The sequence below is a fragment of the Stenella coeruleoalba genome, assembly GCF_951394435.1.
Source record: "Stenella coeruleoalba genome assembly, chromosome: 19".
NCBI classification, from domain to species: domain Eukaryota; kingdom Metazoa; phylum Chordata; class Mammalia; order Artiodactyla; family Delphinidae; genus Stenella; species Stenella coeruleoalba.
The window spans coordinates 18,295,858-18,320,410 of record NC_137165.1 but is presented as its reverse complement, the minus strand read 5'-3'; the positions used below and the strand labels follow the sequence as shown (position 1 = coordinate 18,320,410).

Genomic DNA, 24,553 nt, shown 5'->3' with positions numbered 1-24,553 from the left:
TACTTAATAAAATGAACCTTATAACAGAAATCTTCTGTGACTTTTAGACAACAACCTTTCCTTGTGCTTTGACAGTATGGTTCCATTTGCAAAAATTTAGATCTCAAATGTTTTAGAAAAACATCTATCATATGGGGCAAAGTTAAAGAAAATATCTTGTATATTTAAAAATGAGGGCTACCCTGGTGGCGCAGTGGTTAAGAATCCGCCTGCCAATGCAGGGGACACGGGTTTGAGCCCTGGTCTGGGAAGATCCCACATGCCACGGAGCAACTAAGCCCGTGCGCTACAACTACTGAGCCTGCACTTTAGAGTCTGCGAGCCACAACTACTGAGCCCGTGTGCCACAACTACTGAAGCCCACGAGCCTAGAGCCCATGCTCCACAACAAAAGAAGCCACCACAATGAGAAGCCTGCGCACCACAACGAAGAGTAGCCCCCACTCGCCGCAACTAGAGAAAGCCCACGCGCAGCAACAAAGACCCAATGCAGCCAAAAATAAATAATAAAATAAAATAAATAAATTTTTAAAAATTAAAAATAAATAAAAATGAAACTCTGTCCTATGGGCCCCAGCAAAAGGCAATTAATAAATTATTCAATTATGTGTGCCTTTATACTGCTAGAATTTAAAATAAGAAGTCTTGATTACAGGTCTTTAATGCCATCCAGATCATTTGCTGAAATATTTTTTAGATTTATTCCCTTGATGTAAACAAGCGTTTTGAAACTCAGAGTGTCTTTTATGAAAAATAAGACATACTTTAATTTAAGGCAGAATCTCTCCCTTAAACAGAGTCCTGAGAACAGAAGTGTTCAACATTTTTCTGTTATGTATCTGAAGCATAAAGGACACATTTTCAGTTTATTCTCTGTACAGGTATCAGGTGGAATTTATAAAGATAAAGAATTATATGTATAAAAATATATAGGGCTTCCCTGGTGGCGCAGTGGTTGAGAGTCCACCTGCCGATGCAGGGGACGCGGGTTCGTGCCCTGGTCCGGGAAGATCCCACATGCCGCGGAGCAGCTAGGTCCATAAGCCATGGCCGCTGAGCCAGCACGTCCGGAGCCTGTGCTCCGCAACGAGAGAGGCCACGACAGTGAGAGGCCCACATAACGCAAAAAAAAAAAAAAAAAAAAAAAAAAAAATATATATATATATATATATATGGCTTTCCCTGGTGGCGCAGTGGTTGAGAGTCCGCCTGCCGATGCAGGGGACACGGGTTCGTGCCCCGGTCCGGGAAGATCCCACATGCCGCAGAGTGGCGGGGCCCGTGAACCATGGCCACTAAGCCTGCGCGTCCAGAGCCTGTGCTCCGCAACAGGAGAGACCACAAAAGTGAGAGGCCCGCATACCGCCAAAAAAAAAAATATATATATATATATATATATATATAAATACACACATATACATACAGGGTCTCCCAGCTGTCTGGTGATTTGTCACATGAAAAACATTTTCACATCCAATTTTTTCATGTCTTTCTCACAACTACCTTGTGAAGAAGGGATTACAGATGACAGAACAGAGTCCCTGAGAAGTTAAGGGACTCACAGCTATCAAAATGGTGATACCAGTCCTCAAATCCAGATTTCCTGGATGTCAAGTGCATGTTCTTTTTCCTTTTTGTTCTGATGAGGTGCTTTATTGGGACACACAGACAAGTCTTCATTTTGGAATTAAAAATCAATAGTCTAGGGCTTCCCTGGTGGCGCAGTGGCTGAGAGTCCGCCTGCCGATGCAGGGGACGCGGGTTCGTGCCCCGGTCTGGGAAGATCCCACCTGCCGCAGAGCGGCTGGGCCCGTGAGCCATGGCCGCTGAGCCTGCACGTCCGGAGCCTGTGCTCCACAGTGGGGGAGGCCGCGGCAGTGAGAGGCCAGCGTACCGCAAAAAAAAAAAAAAAAATCAATAGTCTAAACATATACACACTACTATATATAAAATAGATAACGAACAAGGACCTACTGTATAGCACAGGGAACTCTACTCAATATTTTGTAATAACCTATATGGGAAAAGAAACTGAAAAAGAATAGATATATGTATATGTATAACTAAGTCACTTTGCTATATACTCTTTTTTTTGTTTTGGCCGAGTGGAATGTGGGATCTTCGTTTCCCGAGCAGGGATCGAACCCCTGGCCCCTGCAGTGGAAGTGCAGAGTCTTAACCACTGGACAGCCAGGGAAGTCCCTGCTGTACTCCTGAAACGAATACAACACTGTAAATCAACTATACTCCAATATAAAATAAAAATTAAAAAAAAAAGAACTCTCCCCATACATTTGCTAACATTCTGGGAAAAAACAAATCGATAGTCTATCTATTAGGCTGAACCACATGAAATTGCCGATGCTTCAATGCTTCTGACCCACAGAAATGGCAATTTCACATGGTGTGTCCTAATGTGTCTCTGAATTGCTGGGCACTGAGCTAGCTTGGGTAAAGGCAGCCTCTTGATGAAAGGAAACTGACCTAAGGAGGAAGTGAGTGTTTTTCACTGTCCAATAAGCACCACACAACTTTCTAAGGGAAAGGCTACCTTATGTCACACTCCAGGGGACCCCAAAGCTCCCCGTTGGTCAGGGAAAGCCACGTCCTTCTGTAAGACCGCTGGGCTCTTGGGTGGGACAGCTCATCTGCACAGCCACAGGCTACTTGCAGAAAGAAACATAAACTGGAAGAAAACTGCTCTCACACCCCCCTCCTCAACCGCATGCCCCAGCCCTCGGTCCGGGTCCTAGAGGTGGTCTGCCCTCACCACAGGAACTTCTAGGGCATCGGGGCTGCTTCCCAGGCGGTGGGAAGGGGTGCCTCTGTTTGCCTGTTTGCCTCTTCTTTCTTAGTTGTGCTGGCTCATCCCCTTCATACACAGATGCACCTTGGGGGGAAGGGGAAGGGGAGGGTGGCCTTTCCTCCCCCTGCAGAAAGGAATTGGGGCAGGGGGAGGGGGGAGTGGCAGAAGCAGAATCCAGAGGAAAAGCTGTATCTGGGGAAAGCTGTGGCACTGATACAGAATGACCCATTTAAAGAGCCATGTGAGGCGGCCCTGGGCTCCCAGGTGTTTAGCAGACCGAGCCAAGCACGTCGTGTGTAAACACACTGTCACACACCCACCCGCCCCTGCTGTAGCTCTCTTTCTCTCTCAGTGTACAAAGGGAACTTTGGTGCAAAGAAAGGGGACGGTGCTGAGGAGCAGGCTAGGTGACAGTGGCCATAATAATGAAGAAATGGGGGTGGGACTTCCCTGGAGGTCCAGTGGTTACGACTCGTGTTTCCAAGACCTCCATAAACTGCCGTCGCTGAGCATTCACACATCTGCCACGTGGGTGACGACAGTGATGGAGGAGAGAGGCGAGAGCAAGAAGACCCCAAAGAGAAGCTACTCCTTTCCTGACAGTCCCTCCTGCCCTCCCTCCGGCCCTTCTCTCCCTCCTTCCCCCCAATTTAGTGGGCACCCTCTGCCATGTGTCCAGCCCTACTCCAGGCACTGGGGAAAAGATGAGTAAGATCTGGGCTCTGCCTGGAGGCTCCTGGGCAAGTGGGGGCATCGGACAGGGTGAGCCAAGCACTGCCAGTGACTCCTCTTTCAGCCTCCAAACTTCAGACTGCTTCTAAAACAAGGAAGCCGTCTTGACCTCCTCTGAGACTACCAGGTGGCTTCCAATTGCTCGCCTTGAAGATCCTGTCTCTATTCTGAGTCTACCCCGGCCTCTTCTGTGGGGAGTCAGGAATTAAGTTCACACTTATACTGAGTGGCTATTTTCACTTTATGTCATTGATCCCATCTCGTCCCATTTCACAGATGTAGACACTGAGGCACAAAGTAGTAAACTCATTTGCCCAAGGTCACTCTTTAGGAAGTGGGTAGCTGGGATTCAGATCTAGGAGGAATAACAGCTCCTGCTCTTAGCGAGTTACACTAGATTGCTTTTCGGGAAAAGGCAAGGAAGAGCATGAGAAATGGAATGACGGCGTCCAGTCGCTTTGAAGGGCTGGTGGAGGAGAGCGACACTAGAATGACTGCCAGGAGATGTGGGTTCAAGTCCCCATTTTGCCACAGATTTGATTGTGGCTTTGGACAAATCACTTAACCTCTCAGAGCCTTCTTTCCTGTTTGGGACTTTTGATGAGATCATCTCTAAGATCCCTTTACTTTTTTTTTTTTAATTTTTGGCTGTGTTGGGTCTTTGTTGCTGCAAGCGGGCTTTCTCTAGTTGTGGTGAGCGGGGGCTACTCTTCGTGGCGGTGCGCGGGCTTCTCATTGCTGTGGCTTCTCTTGTTGTGGAGCATGGGCTCTCGGCGCACAGGCTTCAGTAGTTGTGGCATGCAGGCTCAGTAGTTGTGGCTCACGGGCTCTAGAGCGCAGGCTCAGTAGTTGTGGCACACGGGCTTAGTTGCTCTGCGGCCTGTGGGATCTTCCCAGACCCGGGCTCAAACCCGTGTCCCCTGCATTGGCAAGCGGATTCTTAACCACTGCACCACCAGGGAAGTCCCTAAGATCCCCTTACTTTTAACAGCCAATGACAAACAACAAGTTACAATTACAACGCATGCTAGTGGTCAAGGATTTAAACTTTTTAAAGTCACTGAGTAGCGAACAGTTGGAATAGGAAGATGGGCAAAGCCATGGCTGGAGAAAATATGAATCATATGGAAGGGTCCCACTGGAAGTATCCCAGCAGAGGGCGAGGAGTGTCCTTAAACTCAGCTACTGGCCAAGGCCACCTGGTGCTTGCCAAGCCCGGGCTGGAGCGTGAAGGAGGATCTAAAACCCAGCTCCAACAGATTAACGCCAGGCCCAGTGACAGCAGAGGGGAGGCCAAGAGAGGGCTGCTGGGACAGGGGGTGCTCACCATCACGATGTTGGCCAGATGGGCAGAGACAAGCGCATACACCCCTCCAGAGGAGCCCACCACTGGTGCGGTCATGTCGGCCACAGACACCGCCAAGGACCCTGGTACAGAGAGAGATGGAGAACTCAAGGATGCTGGAGTCGGCTCCCCACCCCAGTCCCCGGCCCTCGGATGCTGCAGCCTCGGGGCTGAGACCCCAGAGCAAGAGGCTCGCTCTCTTCCTCCCTTGATCGCATGTCACCTCGGAGCTTCCTAGAAGATTCATTTATGGCTGAAAGAACCACTTGGTTCAAACTTCTCCTTTTACAGCTGGGAAGCAAAGTCTCAAGGAGAGAAGTGACTTGCCCAAAGTAGAACTCTGCCACCCAGATCATCTTGCCTGGCAATCCAGCCTCCCCTTGTGCTATCTCAGGGTTCTGAGCAACGACAAAAATAGTAGCAGTAGTTCTTGCAGAAACAGCCACCTCTTATGGGGCACTGTGTGTCAGACACCAGCCAAGCATTTTACAGACATCCTTCCCTTTGACCCTCAAGCCCACCCTCTGAGGCAGGCACTAGTAGCCTCACTGCAGAGATGAGGCTGAGCCCAGAGTCACCTGGTAGGAAGGGCTGGAGCCAGGATATGAGTCCAGGTCTGCCTGACACAAAGCCCGTGTGCTCTCGGCCTCTCTAGCAGCCACTCCCCAAAATGGGTCAGAGGTCAACCTCCACCCTCTACCCTCGGTCTCCTCAACAGCATCCAAAAACCTGCCTAGCATCACCTCCAACCAAGTGAAATGACAACAGGCCAACAGGATCTCCAGAGCGGGGCTTCTTTGGAGGAAAAACGTCCTTGAGAAGTCCCGGGGAAGAGAGAAAGATGATGTCATACCCTCTGGGGGAAAGGAATGGTAGAGACTCTTGGTCTGGGGCATGATAAACTTTCATCCTGGGAGGGAAGCTGGGCAGAGAAGAAGATGGGAAATGTGTTGTTCTGGTCTCATTTAAGTGTGATCAATGCTTTGGCTTTCAGGGAAGGACACAGGAGACTAAAAATAACTGGGAGTTAGAACCCAGGGCTCAGAGGATGAGAGGTGGCTGGCCTGGGTGAGTGTGCAGAAATCACCACTGGAAAATGCCCGCAGGCTCAGGAGCCAATTAGCTGCTGCCTGGGTGGAGAGAAGAGGGACAGGCAGAAGGCCAAATTCTGCAGGCCCTACAGGGGTGGAGGGTTCACTACTTAGCAGGAGGCAAGGCCCGGCCCGGGAACCAGAGTGCCTGACACCCTGGGCGTGGAGAGGCCCCTGCAACGTCATGTGCCTTCTCCCTGGCTTGCCGTCACCCCCAGACCACTCTCAAGGCTTCTTGTCTCACTGAGATCCTTGGAGGAAGAGATCCCCACAACAGATTCTTAGTCTCAAGGGGAATGTCATCTCTCAGGAAAATACAAACCATCATGAACTAAGGACACCCAAGTCCTTCTCCCCTCCCAGGGCAACCATAAATCTTTCTTCTCCCCTTTCATGCTTTCCCTCTGGCTTTAATTAGGTATTGATCTATTGTCAGATAACTTTCTTTTTTTTTTTTTAACTGCCTAGCCATGGGGTCAGCCCTATGTAACAGGAAAAAGAAAAAGAAAAAAATCCCAGGCTGGCCAACGGGCAGGCAGCAGGATCTGCATGACAAAGGATTCCCACGCTCTCACCCTCCCTGGCGGCAGGGCTGGCCGCAAAGGCTGCACTGCAGGGCTGCACAGGGCTGGCTGCCCATTAATTACCCTCTGGACAGAGGAAGCCCCAGCCTCCTCGGGGCTGGCCTCTCTCCTCCACGTGAGTCCCCACAAACCGGGCCAGATTCTGCTCCCCCGGCCTCCCTGCTGGGATCCACCAGGACAGGGAGGCGGCAGGGAAGCCCCCAGGGTCCAGCTTCCGTGCACTGACCTTTCCCTCACCCTAAGGATGGATGAGAGTCCTGACCCCAGGACCAGAGGTCAGTCTGGATTGTGGCAGGATTATGGGATGGGGGCGCGACTGGTTACTTGTGTGACCCTGGGCACAGCTCCTGAATTCTTTGGGCTTCAGTCTTCACATCTGTGAAATGAGGAGGTTAGTCTAAGGCTTTCTAACTTTTGAACAGTGAGACACTGTTTTCAAAGAAACCTGACTCACACCCCTACCCCATGGTGCAGAGAGATGCTCTGGCTGAATGGGGATGGGACCTAGGGAGTAAAGTTTACCACCCACTGGAGGGCATCTCAAGGGTTCCTTCCAGATCAGAAATACAATAATCCAAGTCTAGGCCTAAGTCCAGGTTCTGAGGTTCGGATCCTGGTTCTAGAATCTGGAAGGTGACAATCTGGATCCACCTGCCCTCCATTTGTGATAGAAAGACTTTCCTTGGGCTTCCCTGGTGGCGCAGTGGTTGAGAGTCCACCTGCCGATGCAGGGGACGCGGGTCCGTGCCCCGGTCCGGGAAGATCCCACATGCCGCGGAGCGGCTGGGCCTGTGAGCCATGGCCGCTGAGCCATGCGCGTCCGGAGCCTGTGCTCCACAATGGGAGAGGCCACAACAGTGAGAAGCCCGCGTACCGCAAAAAAAAAAAAAGGAAGACTTTCCTTAAGTGACTGCAGATTAGACCTGGACTATAGGGACTAAGAGAAGTCAAGTATAAATGTATGTATGCATATCAATAATGTAAGACAGGTCATCCCAGGACAGAAAGCCAGGGCCAGGCAGGATTCCCGATGAACGGAATGGATCACAGTTCAATAAAGGCCAGTGTGAACTCCTGGAGGTCATGGGGGCAGAGGACGGGGAGAGAAAGGCAAGCCGGAGTGACACGCCACACCTGTACACAGCAGCAAACCAAAGGAGCAGTGCTAGTCAGGGCTATGAATTTTCCCCCGAAACCCTGGGTCCATGCCAGCACGGGGATGAATTGGTGACTTTGCCATAATGCACAGCTGCGATAATTTTAGCCTGGAAAATTTAAAGCAGGTGTTCTCCAGCGTCTCCCTTAGCCGTTAAAAAAACCCCAAACAAATCCAAATAAAAATTGGCAGAACATCTACCTTTAAGCAGTACAACTTTATTTATGTATGTACTCTTTCACTTAGCTTACAAATATCGGTTGCTTACCATGTACCAAACCCTGTGCTAGGCTCTGGCGATGCATCCATCGCTTCTGATCTATATAATCTATCATAAAGCTGGGCAGAGCAGCGAAGAGACTGGATCTTAAAGTATTTAAACTCAGCCCTGTAATCATTAGCCGGAAGTGAGATGCATGTTGGCTTCAAGCATTGGCTAGAAGCACCGGGCAGAGGAAGGGTTTCCACTCCAGTTCTAGGGCTTCTTGGCTGAGCAAATAGAGTCATTTTACCTCTTTGAACTGCCTATAAAATGGGGGTGTCAGCACCTACCTCATAGGAATGTTGTGATGAGAAGAGCAGATAACATACGTGTGAACCATTTATCACATACCTGGACTACTAGACACGCTCAGCAGAGGTTAGTTATTATTGTTACAAAATGCGATGGCCTTGGATTTGGAATATTTTCATTGGGCAGGAATTAGAGAGCAGGGGTCAATGTCTATTAAGACCTCCCTTGGTTTCTGACAAATTATGTGCATAAAGGATAAGGCCTGCCTTTTAATTCTCGTAACACTACGACAGTGTCAGAGCACAGCCTTTGAGGTCAGATAGCCTGGATTAGAGCCCAGCTCCACCACTTATGACTGTATCTTCTTAGGCAAGTCACTTAGCGTCCCTAAGTCTCGGTTTCTGTATCTGTAACAGATGGAGAGTTAACAGTTCCCGCCTCACGGAGTTGTGGGGATTAAAAACAGCCTGCACAGGACAGGCACCTGATAAGTATTGGCTATCCGGTCAGGGTCTGGCTGTCTGAACAGGACCCCTTCTCTGAGGAGGGATGCACACAGAGCAGAGAGGGAGGAAGGGGTACAGGCAGGTCAATCAACTCAATCCTGGAGATCAGCGATTTGATATGCGGTGACCAGAATGCCCTCTGCTCTGAATCAATGACTCAGATAGAACAGCACATGTAATTTGCTTTGCAATACAGCCCCACACCCTCAGGTTTAGTTGGAAAGCCCCCGTCTGCCTTTACACCATCTCCTTCTGCACTGGCATCACTGGGAAGCGATACCTGCACTGTCTTCCCGCTGGGTGTCATCTGGTTTGGGCGAGGCCTGAGTCATCTTGAATCTATGTCTGTCTTCTAGGTTACTGGCACTCCCATCTAATTAACTACCAACTGCAAGTGTTACGAGCATCTTTCCCGTTCCTCGCCATTAACCATCTGGGTCTCTGAGTATGTCGGCATGGAAAATGTGGCTCTAAATCCCCAGATGTCGACACTCAGGGGTGTGTCAGTGGCTAAGTAAGTCTGGCACACAGAGATGTTCATCAGACCTTTTTTCAAGGATGCAGAAGGTGCTGGATTCTGGGAGAAGCTGGTGTGAATGCTGTCCAAGGTGGCCAAGTTTTTAACCTCAGCACAGGAGTGAGGGAGACAGCGCTGGGCCCATCTCCCAGGCTGAGGGTTCACGAACTAGCAGACCAGCCTCTCATGGGATGGGGGTGTGTGGTGGGACCCTTCCCTCTTTGATTCCTGAAGTCATTCCACTTACTTCCAGGGTCCCTGCCTGACCACTGTTTACAAAGCTGACGCTGCCCTGCTCTCCTGATGACAACTTCAATGCCACTCAGAAAGGATTAAGATCTTACTTAAACGCACACACAAAGCTCCCCTGGGTACAGCTGTCAGGGGGGAAGAGCTGAGGCGGCAGACCTTGTAAAGAGAAAAGCCAGCGATAAAGGTGGAAACATCACGAGGGAGATCCCTCTGTTCAGAAGCCCAGTTGGTGCAGACTTTTCCTGCAGAAATCTGCTCTGCTCTCCCCACCTCATCCCAGTGCACCTCCCCTGCCACTGGGGAGGGGGATAGGGGGCTGGCCACTACCCTCAAGCCCACAATGATCACTATCATCACCTGCCACGTGCGCTGAGCCAGCCAGGGCCCCAGACTCCTCCAGCTGGCACGAGTGCCCACTACCTCCTAGGCCAGACTCTCTCCGGCCAGCCGTGGGTCAATCAAGGGCCAGCCCGGGCAGAGGCAAGATCCCCCTTAGGGTGCAGGTGCTGGCCTGGCCAGGGGAGGTACCTGGCTCCACCCACTCCTTGGATGTCCCCACAGGGATCTCACCTCCCTTGCACGGTTTATTTCATCCTTCACCTCACTCTGCCCTCCTCACGCCTGGCAGGCAGATCTCATCAGTTCCCTCTTAAAGCTTAACAGGGCCAAGAGAAGGTAAGGCATGTCCCCAAGTTCACACAGCTGCAACACGGCAGTGTGAAGACTGAAACTCCGGTCAGTCTGCCTGTTCCAAATCCTGTGCTCTCCCCTCCTTTGTCATCACATGCCTCCCTCTCTGGGTGGCAGGTCCCTTTCCAGTGTCCCCAGGGAAGTGGGGAGATCTGCCTGGAGGCCAAGCCTAGTAGTCAGGAGCCTGGATGGTGAGGGTCCTCCGGAAGTTGGGGCTTGCTTGACCTCATGGGGTCTCCTAGCCGCCCTGGGGAGGTTCACCCCTGGGGACACGGGGCCCACCTGCCTACCTGCCACGACACCAGCCACATAGACAAGCGCAATGCGGGTTGCTCCGTGCACCATCTCCAGGGGTACCCCCACCAGGAGCTGCAGCACCACGTTGAGTCCCAGGTGTTCTATCCTGTACAGAGAGATCACATTCATTCATCCATTCATTTAGCATGCCACGATGCTGGGGATCCAGTAGTGAACAAGACCCTATAGCTGGGAGACCTAGTGGTCTAGTGGTTAGGACTCAGTGCTTTCACTGCTGTAGCCCGGGTTCAATCCCTGGTTGGGGAACTGTGATCCCACAAGCTGCGCTGCATGGCCAAAATTAAATTAAAAAAAAAAAAAAGACCCTATAGCTGCCTTTGAGGAGCTCACAGTCTAGGGGGTGGAGGGGAAGGAATTACAATGCAGACAGACCATTTTAGAGTGTTCCTTCCACCCTCCCTGCCAGCTGGGACAGGAACACAGGTACAGGGCTGGGGGGTGACTGGCAGTGTCTACACTTGCCAATGAGGGGCTAACAACGGTCAAGATCCAGCAACTCTAGGGAGGGTGGGAGGGAGGGAGATGCAAGAGGGAAGAGATATGGGAACATATGTATATGTATAACTGATTCACTTTGTTATAAAGCAGAAACTAACACACCATTGTAAAGCAATTATACTCCAATAAAGATGTAAAAAAAAAAAAAAAAGATCCAGCAACTCCATCAGTTGACACAAGAGAAGCTGAGGCTGTGTGACTTAAAGTCACACAGCTGGTTAGTGGTCAGGCTGGGACCACGGCCCTGGTCTCTGATGTGCAGGACCTGGTCCATTATCCAGGCTACTCAGTCGCTCTGGCTCGCTATTGTATTTGTAAGAGAAAGATGTTTTCCAAACAAGTGCAAGCATGAAAGATATCCGTTAGAGCTTAGTATATCCAAGTTATCCTCCAGTCCCTGTGGTGTCCAGATCTTGGCTCACGAGGAGACTGAAGCATAAAGGGCCTCCCCGCCCCTGCTCCTCAGCCTGTGAAGCTGAAGCTGGGACACAGCAGGCAAGGCATCCATCTGCTTAGGCTCAGAGTGGAGACATCCATCAACAGCCATCCAGAAGTCTCCTCAGGCCAAAGCACCCTTCCCAGCACGTGCAGCCAGTTAGGGGGTGGCTCTTGTGCCCCCTTTAGCGGCTCAGCAGGAAGGGAGGCTCACAGTGGAGTTTCCTCTTGGCCACTGTGGGTCTTTCTGCCAAGGAAAGAGCCATGGGGGCCGGGATAATCCTCTCCCCATTGGCAATCCCGGGGACAGGCACCCACAGGGCTTTTCCATCACTTCTCTAGAAGAGTCTGTAGAAGACACCGCAGAGGTCTGGTGTCAGGGGACTCCGATTTCCCAACTCCATGCTTCTACTATGTAAAAACAGTCTCCAGCCAAGACCATGCTCTTCAAGGGACTTGGACCTGGGTGGTCGCCTGGTCCTTATCATGGGGTAGGAGGTACCATTGAGAACTGATTGCACTCCAGGCCCCAAAAAAGGCCACACGGCTCTACAAACAGAAACTTTAAGTATTGCCAGAGTTCCTCAGGAAGACTCATGCCACCATATTGCGAGACCTCCTTTCAATAAATCTGTCCTTTATTTCACTTATGGGGCACTCACACACATGGTTTATGGACAATGAACCTGGTGGCAGACCACATTTCCCTCTTTGCTTTGGCCACTAGGAGGTTCAGAATAAATTTATAACCCACTTACAGCAAGTACATAGCATCACATGCTGTGTATATGCTAAAAAGCTCTCTGCTGGCTTTTTAGCATTTTCCTCTCTCTATTTTCCCTTTCCCATACACTTTTTTTTAAAATAAGTTTATTTACTTTATTTTTTGGCTGCCTTGGGTCTCCGTTGCTGTGCACAAGCTTTCTCTAGTTGCAGCGAGTGGGGGCTGCTCTTCATTGCGGTGCATATGCTTCTCATTGAGGTGGCTTCTCTGGTTGAGGAGCACAGCCTCTAGGCACGCGGGATTCAGTAGTTGTGGCACACAGGCTCAGGAGTTGCAGCTCGCAGGCTCTAGAGAGCAGGCTCAGTAGTGGTGGCGCACGGGCTTAGTTGCTCCGTGGCATGTGGGATCTTCGCAGACTAGGGCTCAAACCTGTGTCCCCTGAATCAGCAGGCGGACTCCCAACCACTGCGCCACCAGGGAAGCCCCTCCCATACACTCTTAATAATTTACTCATACAGTTTGGTATTAGATAAGTTTCAAGAAGCCACCTCAAATCCTGTGTCCAGGTAGATAAAAATAAAAAAGATATTTCAATCCAGGCTCTCTGGACCAGTTATTTTCCCACAGGGACTCTAGATAGAGTGTACTCACCCCGCATGCATGAAGATGTAGGTCAGGTAACGCCAAGCCTGTGCTCGGAGCTGTGGATGGTAAACCAGTGAGTTCTTCAGGTATCGTGGATGGGTTACCTGCAGCACAAACTGGTCCAGCGACACCCCATTATAGAGGAAAAAGGCAACCTGGATGAGAGCACAGAATGAAGAGAGCCTGTTACTAGGTGTGAAACTGCCCGGGAACCCCGCTTGTGCTGACCTTTGGAATCCCTACGGAAGGAGGGACATCCCTACGACCAGAGCCAAGCTAGCTCTGCACCATCTCTTACCCCACTTCTGTTCGATTATTTTGTTAAATGTTCACAAAATGGTCTCTGCCCACATTTCCTCGGTGTTAAGCAGGAAGGGTTTGTAGCATTTTAAACTTTAATTCAGATAATAACTCACATACCCACTTGGGGGCTGAGGCAATTCCACGTAAGTTGATTAAAAAAAAAAAAAACTGTGGTAAGGTACACATAAGGTAAAATTTACCATCTTAACCATTGTAAGTGTACCGTTCAGTGGTATTAAATACATTCATAATGTGCAACCACCACCAACATCCATTTACAGTATTCTTTTCATCTCGTAAAACCGAAAGAAACTCTGTACCCGTTAAACATTAATTCCCATACCCTGCCTCCCAGCCCCTGGCAATCACCATTCTGCTTTCTGATTCTATGAATTTGACTACTCCAGGGACTGCATATAAGTGGAATCATACAGTATTTGTCTTTTGTGATTGGTTTATTTCACTCAGCATAACGTCATCAAGGTATAGCCCTGTCGTAACACATGTCAGAATCTCCTTCCTAATAATCCTCTGTATGTATCTACCACATTTTGTTTATCCATTCATCTGTCAACGGACACTTGGGTTGCTTCCACCTTTCAGCTATTGTGAACAATGCTGCTATGAACATGGGTGTACAAATATCTCTTTGAACGCCTGTTTTCAATTCTTTTGGGTATACATCCAGAAGTGGAATTGCTGGACCATGTAATTCTGTTTAATTTTTTTGAGGAACTGCCATACTGTTTCCCACAGTGGCTGTACCATTTTCCATTCCCACCAACAGTACACAAGTGTTTCAATTTCTTTGAATTCTCACCAACACCTCACATAATTGTTCTTTTTTTTTTTTGGCTGCACTGTGTGTCATACGGAACTTCCCCGTCCAGGGATTGAACCTGTGCCCCCTGCAGTGGAAGCGTGGAGTTTTAACCACTGGACCGCCGGGTAAGTCCCACGTAAGTTAATTTTAAAGATGACTGATGTGTACTTGTTTAAGCCCTAAGAGAGTATTTATTTGAACTGTTTTTTCCTGGAACTCTTTTTCTTTCTTTAAATATTATTTATTTATTTGGTTGCGCTGGGTCTTAGTTGCAGCAGGTGGGCTCCTTAGTTGCGGCTTGCCAGCTCCTTAGCTGTGGCATGTGAACTCTTAGTTGCGGCATGTATGTGGGATCTAGTTCCCTGACGAGGGATAAAACCCAGACCCCCTTCACTGGGAGCACGCCACCAGGGAAGTTCCCTGGAACTCTTTCTGGAATGCAAAATTCACGTCCCTTAATTTTAAGGACGTCTCAGGTATTGATCTGGGCTATAGGAGTGATGTCTTCTCCAGTAACTGATAGGGGTTTTGCTCCTATACTAAATGGTCCCAAATTCTTGTGTTTCTTTACGACTCACGTTTGCTTTTACATTTTCTTTTGCCCTCTCCCGCAATGCCTGGGTGTCAGCATGGTGTTGACCAGGTACTACAACAAGGTTCTTACTTCCTATTGTTGGTTGGTAGGGGGCCCCTTCTAGTAGCTTCCCACCATGTTCACTCTGTTATGGACTCAGAAAACCAGGTTACTAGAACTGTATGTAAAACAAAAAACTTGGGCTTTAGTATAAGGTCTGTGAAACAGTTATTTCATCATTTTCCAGTTTCTTCTGGATTGGTGGCTCGAGATTACACAGCCGAGGTTTCTGAAAATCTGAAACCAATCTGGACACAAGATCTGACTCCTCTGGATGACCTTGGGCAAATTATTTTAATTTACTGGTCCTCAGTTTCCCCATCTGGAAATGGGGATACTAATTCTTACACTTCCACGGTGATCGTGAGGTTTAAAAACGATAAAGTACGTGAGGAGCAGGCATGCACTGAGGGAAGGCAGCTGTAATTAGTGTGTGGTTAAGCCCTCCTGGGCTGAGCCTGGGAATGGCTCAGGCCTCCCAGCAGCTGGACTCCCGGGGCTCTCTGGGAGCCATTCTGTCCACCTAACACCATGGGTACAGGTGGCCTGGGAGCAAATACAGCTTCCAAGACAGCTTGTTATTATTGGTCCTCAAATAGAAGTTAATAAGTAGACCAACACAGTAAGTGCTTGGAAAACAAGTCCAAGAATATCTCAGAAAAATCACAACTTCCACACGTACTTGGATGAAGCCAGAGCAACACAGGAGCTCTAGCCTGCAGTCCAAATATTATGACTTAGAAAAAAAGAAGAGGGACGCCATGAAGCTTAATGATCCTGCAGTTTGATTCAGCAGGAACTTTACAAGAACATATGCAGGGGCGGTAAGTAGGCCCCTGGTTCTGGAAGAGAAACGATGGAGATTGTTAAACGCCCAAGGGAAGCCAAGCATTGGTTAGTTCAAGAGCTGGGGTTGGGAGGCCCGCTGGTTCTTGGGCTGAGGAGCAGAACGCATTCAGAGTTCCTCATACAGGAGCGCTGATGCAGAAGGCGGTACTCTGGATTCTGCTGCATAAGCATGAGACTTTTAGGATAACAATAGGTATGGATGATTTCCTAAGGGGAGAATGTTCTTGCAAAATACATGAAGCCCACATCTACCTGTTCATATAGGCTCCCTCCCATATGTATTTGTGCAATGCTTTTGTGTTCAGAAAGCACCACCTGCCGTTCTCTGGCTCTAAATAGGGGAGTCCTGTGGGAAAAGGAGGGCAGGTCTGGTTATTCCTACTTTACAGGTGTCCCAGGGGAGCACATGACTCGTCCACGTTACTCACTCCAGGAGGAACTAAAAGAAGGTGTCTTCATGAGTTAGCCTGGCTAAATCCCCCGAATCAATGAACTACTGACATTGTTTTTGCTGCTGTTGGTTTTGATGGAGGTGGTCACATGGGGATTTTGCTGCAGGGCGTATTGCTTAAAGTAATGATCTCTGTAATCTCTCTACGGTCCGGGGGGTTATAACAACACTTGCGTGCCCTGTAACAGGGCCTGACTTGCAGTGACTTGCCCTTCCCCTCGAGATCTCAGATATCCTCTTGACCCTCCGGCAGTCCCTTCCCCACCCTCGTCCTTGCCTCCAGCAGCGTTACTGTGATCATGAACCAGGGCGGTGGGCAGCAGGTGTAGCTGTCGTAGTACCACTTCCGGTCAATCTCCCGGGGCAGGGTCTCGTATGCCACGTGGCGGATCAGTCGCTGGGAGAAGTTCAGCCCCTTCTCCTCCAGCAGGGCCTTGCTGCAGAGCCTGCGGTTGCCCTGCAAGATGGCCTGGCGGAAGCTGTTGGACCGTTTGTTGCTCATCTACACAGGAAACAGGGCAGGGGAGGGGGGTCAGAACCGGAGTCTCAGGGGAGCCCCATCCCGTTTTCCCAGCCAGCACATTCCTTAGACCAACCAGGCCTGATTCTACCTTCCTCTTTCTTCTGTAATAATAGTTAACAAGAAGTTAAATGTAATAGTTAACAAGAAGCAATATTCACTGAGCTCTTATGTGTCAGGGGCTGTTCTAAGCACATCACAGCTTGGCTCATTGATGCAACTAGTCTGCCTGCTAGATAAAGACGATGAATATCCCCATTCCACCAGACGGGAGACCAAAGCATAGAGAGTTTTAGGAATCCATCAAGTTCAAACCCAGTAGGGCTCCAGAGCCTGTATTCATATCCCTTCCACCCACTTGTCCATTATCCATCACGATTTCCTGAGCAACTACTAAGCATCAGGTGTTGCCAGACATGGGGATACAGTGGTGCTCAAGAAAGATAAGTAACCAGCAATAAGTAACGGTTCAGAGTGAAGGCTGCTGCGGGAGCACACAGGAAAGAGTCCAACCCGGTCCCAAGGTAGTCAGGGAGGGCTTCCTGAAGGAGGTGGCATGAGTGAGAACTGAAGGATAAGTAGGGGTCAGCATCCTTGGTCCCCGGAACCAGAACCCAAAGCTGTGCTTGTGGAAGATCATCAGCCCTGAGTGCCTCCAAGGGAACTGTGATGCTCAGGGAGCCCCAGGACTGGCCCCTCCCCACGCAGAGTCCTGGCTGCCTCACCCAGCGGTCAGCCTGACCCCCAGAGATCAGAGGTGGTCCTACTGACTTCCAGCCTCCCAAGGCTTCTGTTATCTCCCACCCACCCTCCACGACCACACTCTAGACCCTTCCTACGGGGAGATGTCCTAAAGACACACCTCTCCCAACCCCAGAGCTCACAGTGCCACCAGGGGCTGCTCTGTGGTTGCTGGGTGGGGATTATCAATATATTCCCGGGACTGTGGGCACAGCAGGGACATCAGGTTAAAACTGAAGGCGGGAGTCCAGACAGGGCTGGGGAGGTGAGCCAGCCCAACCAAGGCACATGGGTTTGAAGCCCTGTCAGGGGGCAGGGAGCTGGGGAGGATCTGGGTTCAGACCAGGCCAGGTGGAACAAGCCTCCATCTGCAGTGCCCCATCCCCTCTCCTGGGTTCGGCACACACCTGAAAAACCTGGCTTAAGCCTCCCCCATCCAGCAGGCCTTCCTGGATGAACCCCTTCCAACGATGCCCTATTCCCATCGCCCCCACGCCTGCAAAGCTTGGGTCTGGTTCTTAGTGGCCTGGCGGTTCTGTAAATGCGGATGGGACTTGGGGCTCCATGATCACTACAAGCCCAAGATAAGACCATGTCATCAAGTTAGTTTGTAGCCGTCCTCTCCCCCAATCCCTGGATGTGTACATGCACATGTGCGTGTACCACACATATACTCACAAACAATACATCTGCAAGACCCGTGGTGGGAAGGAGCTCAGCATAAACACAGGAGAAGCAGTGTGTACACACATACACACTCACCATTCAGCTGTGCCCCGATGTGCCTAGAACTGTGCCGGGCACAGCAGCAGCCATGGTCTCTGGCCTCACGGAGCATACAGGAGAGACAGATGCATAAATGGCAGCAAAAGAGGATGTCATCTTCATTATTTGGTGCGTAGTATTATCCCCACGTTATAAAGACGGGGATGAGAGCTTGGAGAGCGTAAGTAATTTCCTCAAGGACCCACAGTTAGTAAACCACAGAGTCAGGATTCAAATCCACATCTGCCTGACTCTGGAGCCCATGCTGGCTCATGTGGAGTGCTTTTTTTTTTTTTTTGCGGTACGCGGGCTTCTCACTGTTGTGGCCTCTCCCGTTGCGGAGCACAGGCTCCGGACGCACAGGCTCAGTGGCCAGGGCTCACGGGCCCAGCTGCTCCGCGGCATGTGGGATCTTCCCGGACCGGGGCACGAACCCGTGTCCCCTGCATCGGCAGGCGGACTCTCAACACTGCGCCACCAGGGAAGCCCTCATGTGGAGCTTTTGTGCCAATTAAATAAGGGAGCCTCTCCTTCCAGGCGGATGCACCCATTCCAGGCCTTGCTGAACAAAGCCCAGGCCAGATTTCAGCCCCCATTCCTCTCTCTGCCCGGCATCCTTGTGCAGTCCACAACCTGCACACCCATACATGACAACCCTGGCCACTCAGCTGTAATGCAATGTGGTCTGTGCTATAAGACAGGCCTGTGCAAAGCACTGCAGGGGCTCTGGGTAAGGTTGGTTCATTCTGCCTGGGTTGGGGTGGGAAAGGGCTCACAAAGGATGCAGAGGAGTTAACCTGGTGGAAGAACATTAGAGGCAACAAAAACTTTCAAACACTTCTTGTTTAATCCTTGCCACAACCCTGAAGAGGGTCTCCTTTGGCTTCATTTTACAAATGGGAAAACCGGGGCTCAGTTTTGCCACTGAGTGGCAAAGGCAGAGCCTGTCGCAGGACCCAGGCCCACCTGACTCCAGCCCCTGAGCTCTCTGCCCTGCCCAGAGCTTCCCCCCTGGTGAACCCGTTCTTAGTCTTGGCCTCCAGGGCAGCCCTGCTCACAAGAATCCAGGCTATGGCTGGCTGCTCCAGCTCAGAATTCAAATAGAGAAATCTCGATGGTAACAAGTGATCTGCGGTTGCGAATTCACACGGACGACTCCACGAACCCCCAGCTGGAGAGAAGCAGCTCCCCTGGCCCAGCCATGCCCTCACTCTGCCCTGGGCTGAGCAGGGCATGCAGCAAACACGCTGGGGCTGTGGACGAGCCGATGCAGGCTCAACTCCGTGGCCTGGTCTTTGCTGGCACTGCTGGGTTCCCAGTCACGGGGCTCACCTCCACGGCCCATCCCATGAATCCCAACTGTCCCCAACTCCCCTGCTTACCTGAGCTCTGCACCCCCGCCCTCTAGGAGATCTGCTCCCTGGGTCCACTCTGAACAGCAGGTTTCTTCACCACTAAAAGCCCTACAGCTGCTCCCTGCAATCACGCTAACCTCTGGGCAAAGGCAGGTCCTTAATCAAGAGGCAATTAAAACAATGCCAAAGCCCACGCATCCACATCAGAGAGCAAACCTGGCACGATGGCAGGTCCTGGCTCCTCCATCACTGATGCTTTTGAATTCCAAGAGCCTGGGGACTTCACACCAGTCATTTCATGGGTGACAAGAAGAGGGGCGACTGTTTCCATTTCACCAACAGGGAAACCAAGTGGGGCCTTCCGGCCTCGTGTTCACGCTGCTAGTTCATGCAGCTTCTACTCATGTGCCATCCACCCCACAGAGGGATGCTTCCTGCTTAACCCCACTGAACCCCACTCCAATCCTGCCACAGTAGCCCCCGGGACAGCACAGCAGTAACCCCAGTGAGGAGGAAGTCCTGACTCCAAGACACCAGACCACTGGGCAGGACTCACGGGCCTCCCGTCTCCAGCCCCTCCGACAACCCAGGACAGCTGCCGGCAGGTCTGATGAGCTCCGGCCTTCACCCATGCGCCCCGTTGCTCCCGAAACGTCTGCCCTGATCCTCCCAACATCCACTCCCCAGCTCCTCTCCTGCCAACGATAACCTCCCACCTCCCACTCCAAATCCTTCCTTTCTGTGGAAATGACCCCACTCCCAGCTCCACGGGTGGGCACTGATTGGTTTGATTCAATCAGCACAACCCACTGACCCAATCTAGGCCAACTGGAGGAAGGAAATCCCAGGCCTCACGTGGGAGCTACCAAGTCCCTCTCCTCCCCTGCGTGGTGAGGCCTGAGGGCATGAGGGCTGGAACAGCTGCAGCCACTTTGCTGCCACGATGGCAGGGTCTGGAATTGCCTGGGGCTTTTTTGAGTAGTGCTGACACTGCAGAAAGCAGAACTGACAGATAAAGAGAAATTGGGTCCTTGGTGATTTCCTTTCACCTGCTGAAGCCTGCACTTTTTCAATGCTGCAGACCAACAGATCCCATTAATTATCCAAAAGGATCCTCTAAGCCACACCCCCAAACAGGCCTCTCCCAGTGGCGAGGGCCCCAGAGCGCTCACCAGGTTGACAAAATCCTGGTAGCCGATCTGCCCGTCGGCATGGCTGTCGGCGAGAGCCAGCAGCACCTCCCTCTTGTGCGGGTCCAGCTTGGAGCTTTGGCTCTCCAGGAGGCTCCGGAACTTACATGTGCTGATGTAGCCCGTGTTCCCAGGGTCAAACTGAGGGAGAAGCACACACAGCAGCGGGGTCAGAAGGGCTCCGTCTCCCTCTCCACACTGCCCCGGGTGCCCCATCACCGTCACCACTCACAGCTCCTGTCTCCAGCCCTCTGCTGACAGAGGGCCAGGCGGCATCTGGGATGTTTCCAAGGCCCCCAGGGGAAACATCCAAATAGGGCGGACAACCACTTACAACCCCAGAAGGCCCTGGAGACCTTTGAGATCACCCAGCGCAGCCCCGTGGTGCGTGGAGAAGGGAAACGGAGGTTCAGAGAGGTTATTACTCTCTGCCCTTACTCCTGACCCTGGACAAGGGGAAAGAGGGAATGAAAAGGCGATGAGTAGCGGAACATGAGGAAATCTGGGGCCTGGGGCAGAGGGACTGAGCGGGGAAGGCACGAGGCCCCGGGCAGCGGGGAGCACAGCCTGGACAGCGCTTCCGCATCTGCCTGCCAGCCCCTCTCCCATGCCTGCACCCACGTACACCCCACAACCTGCACACAGGGCTCCCCAAAGACACTGTGCTCTGAGTGTTTGGTTGTTTTTCTTTATTTTGGGGCCATGCCACACAGTATGTGGGATCTTAGTTCCCAGACCAGGGATCGAACCCGCGTTCCCTGCATTGGAAGCGCAGAGTCTTAACCACTGGACCACCAGGGAAGTCCCTGGTTGGATTTTTGACGCTGCCCTTTTCCCTCTGCAGCTTTGCACACGTGGGCACCTCTGCCTAAGACTCCCTCTCTCCCCTTGTCTCCCTGGGAGACTCCGACTCACTCTTCCGACTCCTCAGATGTCCCGCGTCCAGGGAGCCTTCCCCCAACACATGATCTGCATCCCCTGCATGTCAGACCGCCCTCTGGCCTCCACCCTGCACTGGCCTCCATTTTCAACTCCTTGCAGGTCGGTGCACAACTTTCCCCGGGGCTTAGAGCACAGAGCCAGGCAGAGTCGCACTCAGTGAAGATTTGTTGGGTGAACAAGTGGATGTTTGGGTGAAAAGACAGGTACCCATTTTCCAAGGAAAGGCTCACAGGTTCAGTTAGAAAAGGGGCTTATTCATCTCTCCCAGAGAAGCACATAAGCTTTCTGTCACCCTTCCATCGCTTCTCCTTCCCTGCAGAGCCCAGTGTCCCCACCCAGTACACACTAACGAGCTGCCAGGTTGCCCAGGGAAGTCCTGTTCACAAACCTCGTCCCCACATGAATTCACTGCACACGGAGGTGCTGCTGAGATTTTAAAAGGCAGACAGACGTCCGCGTGTGCATGACAAGGGAGCCCGAAGACCGAACCCACCTTTCCCTCTTTTCTGGATAAGGTCAGTGAAGACTATTTTCGGAAGGCTGATGCTGTGTGCAGCCTGCCTAAGACAATCCAGGAGAAAGGGCCAAGAGTCACAAGTCATGACTCCTTCAATTCTCCCCAGAACTCAACGAGAGAGGACATCTCTAATGAGGCCTATTTAAACATCTGCCTGTGTACCCAATCCTCCACCCAAAATACCAGATTTCAGGGATGACACCTCTTCGGTTCCCACCATCGAGTACTTTAGGAAACTCACCTACCCTCCGTTCCAGAAAGACCTTTACGAGTAAAAACGCCTAATATTTGCTGAGTGTTTTCATGGGGCCAAACATCACACCAAGCACTTCATGTAAATATATGATTTCTTTGATCTCCTACCGTGACCTTATGAGCGGGTCCTATGATTAGATCTCCATGTCACAGATGAGGAAGTAGAGACACGGGAAAACGAGCACAGAGAGGTTAAGTGACATGTCTGCAAGTGGCAGAGCCAGGATTCCAGACCCGGGCAGCCCGGCACTGCCTCTAACCACTGGCTGCCGCTGACCTTCAGCCTCTAGGGCCTCTGCTCTGCGGCTCAGAAGCCAAATGTCAAGGGTCAAAGAGGTGAGTGCAGGCCCGGGAGCGGAGGGGCTCCAGGAGCCTCACGGGCCCACTCTACACAGATTTTTTAAGCAGGAAAGAGCTCAAACAGCAACAGTTCTGATCTCCTTATAGCTCAGACAGGAAATGACGCCTGGAGTGGCAAAGTGGAGACGGCAGCTAGGGAGGGTCTCCTTCTCTGCCTGGGACCCCTCCCGTCCCCACAGGCTGGCACTGGCTACAGGGACTCACCAGCCTGGCCCCTGCCTGGGCCCACGTGGCCCTCGTACTGGGTGGGCTGACGTGGGGGATGAGAAGCAGCCCCGAGCCCTGGGAAGATCCATCCCCTCCCTAACCCTCCCCTGGTGAGCACGGCAGGGGGCAGTGGGCTGCTCACAGCAGGGAGCCTCTGCTGCCCAGCCCGGGGGGAGGAAGGCAATCCCCGCCCCGGGGGCCCATCCGCGGCTGGGGTGGGGGGCAGTGGGGTGGAGGCGCTGGGATCAGGCAAGGGCCCCTCTCCCTCATTCCAGCTCCAGACAAAGGACCACCTGCTCCCCTGCTCTCCTTCCCCCTCCAGGGCTCCCTGCTGTCGTCCTAGTGACAGGGGCTGCCCTGTGGCTCCTCCCCCTACCCCCCACCAGGGCCTGCCAGGCCTGCCCCTAGCACATTACAGGCTCCAGACCACAGAGAAGGAGCTGGAAGCCAGCCGAGCCTCCCTTCTCTGCCAAAACTCTACCTTTCGTGCCAGGGCCAGACAGCCCAGACAATGGGGGGGGGGGGGTCATCGCTACGCTAATAATGAGGCCTCAGGGATGAAGGAGGGGGACTGGGGGAAAGGGTGGGAGAGGGAGGGAGGGGCCAGCTGCCTGGGCTCCACAGATGTACACGGGACACCTTCCAACCACCACCCCAAACACCTGGGAAGATGAGGGCAAGAGCCCCAGCTGACAGGGGGCAGGGGGCACGGGGCGGGGCGGGGTGGGGGGGTAGTGCAGAGAGAGGGAGCGAGGGGGAGACAAAAAGAAACACACAGAGAGCATTCGTGCAGAGGCGGAGAGAGGTGGGTACCACTGCCCTGACGGAGCTTCTAAAGGAGGCTGCGAGCAGCAAGGCAAAACCCCACTCTGGTCTCAGCCACTTACCAGTTTGTGTGATTGAGGGTAAACATCTCGAGCCATAACTGCCTCAGCCTCATTCATCAGGCAGGGGCGAGCGTGCCCTCGGGGTGCGGCGGGTTGAAGCAAACGCAGCGCTGTGCTCTCCAGGGCCCAGGGCCGCCCGGACTCAGCGTCCGGCTCCACTTGCCTCATTCAAAGCGAGGAGGGAGCAGCCCTGCCATGGAGGCTTGGCCGACCCTCCTGGACACCATTGCCGCCTTTGGGCCTCCTCAAGGGCAGCTCTGGGGACAGGATCATACAAGCACCGTGGTTTGGAGCTTTGGGGGTAACAAACCCTACAAATGCAATTTCCTTGTCAATAATGTACTGAAGGCCCCAAAGCTCCCCGTCCTGGGTGCTCCATGACCCAGATTCACCCACTTTGGACTGAAGGGGGGCTCTTGGAATGAGGTCTAGGCTGGGTGGGTTGGAGACAACCTGACTGGGGTTAGTCTGGGGGTGGCGGGGCAGCGGGAGGAATGGGGCTGTGAACAGCCGCAGGCAGAGGCCCCTTGGAGAGCCAGGAGCATCCTTGCAGCTGCCTCCCGTGCTGTGCAAGGCCGGGTGTGTGTGTGCATGTGTGTGTGTGTGTGCGTGTGTGCGTGCGTGCGTGTGTGTGTGAAGGGGGAGCCCACATTCAGCCTGCATGGAGGCTGCTGACACAGAAGAGGAGGAAAACACAAAGTGACGAGTGACCCTCCCACAGCTCCCGCCCACCTGCCTTGGCCTTGAAAAGAGCTTCAAGACTCCAGGGGCGCTTAATCCCACCAGCACCCAGCCCTCTGGCCCCTTAATCCTCTAGGTCGCCAGTTCTCCCCACCCCCGGCGCCCCACACACGCCCTGCCATATATATCCCATCTCCCGCCCTGGGCCCCCTCCTGGCTCACTTATGACCTTGGATGCAAAAAGGACCCACCGGATTCTC

General features: G+C 52.2%; 1 protein-coding gene across 2 annotated transcripts in view; it reads right to left on the bottom strand.

Annotated features, from left to right (window-relative positions):
* Positions 1 to 24,553, bottom strand: part of RHBDL3 (rhomboid like 3) — a 43,730-nt gene that overhangs the window by 7,320 nt on the left and 11,857 nt on the right. Inside the window, exons 3-7 of one of the 2 annotated variants that reach the window (XM_079904945.1) lie at positions 20,403 to 20,585; positions 16,151 to 16,375; positions 12,820 to 12,968; positions 10,484 to 10,596; positions 4,866 to 4,966 (exon numbers count right to left, since the gene is read on the bottom strand). In XM_079904945.1, the coding sequence (XP_079761071.1) occupies positions 4,866 to 4,966; positions 10,484 to 10,596; positions 12,820 to 12,968; positions 16,151 to 16,375; positions 20,403 to 20,585 (771 nt within the window). The remainder of the gene's footprint in view (positions 1 to 4,865; positions 4,967 to 10,483; positions 10,597 to 12,819; positions 12,969 to 16,150; positions 16,376 to 20,402; positions 20,586 to 24,553) is intronic. The other variant, XM_079904944.1, reaches the window with a different exon arrangement.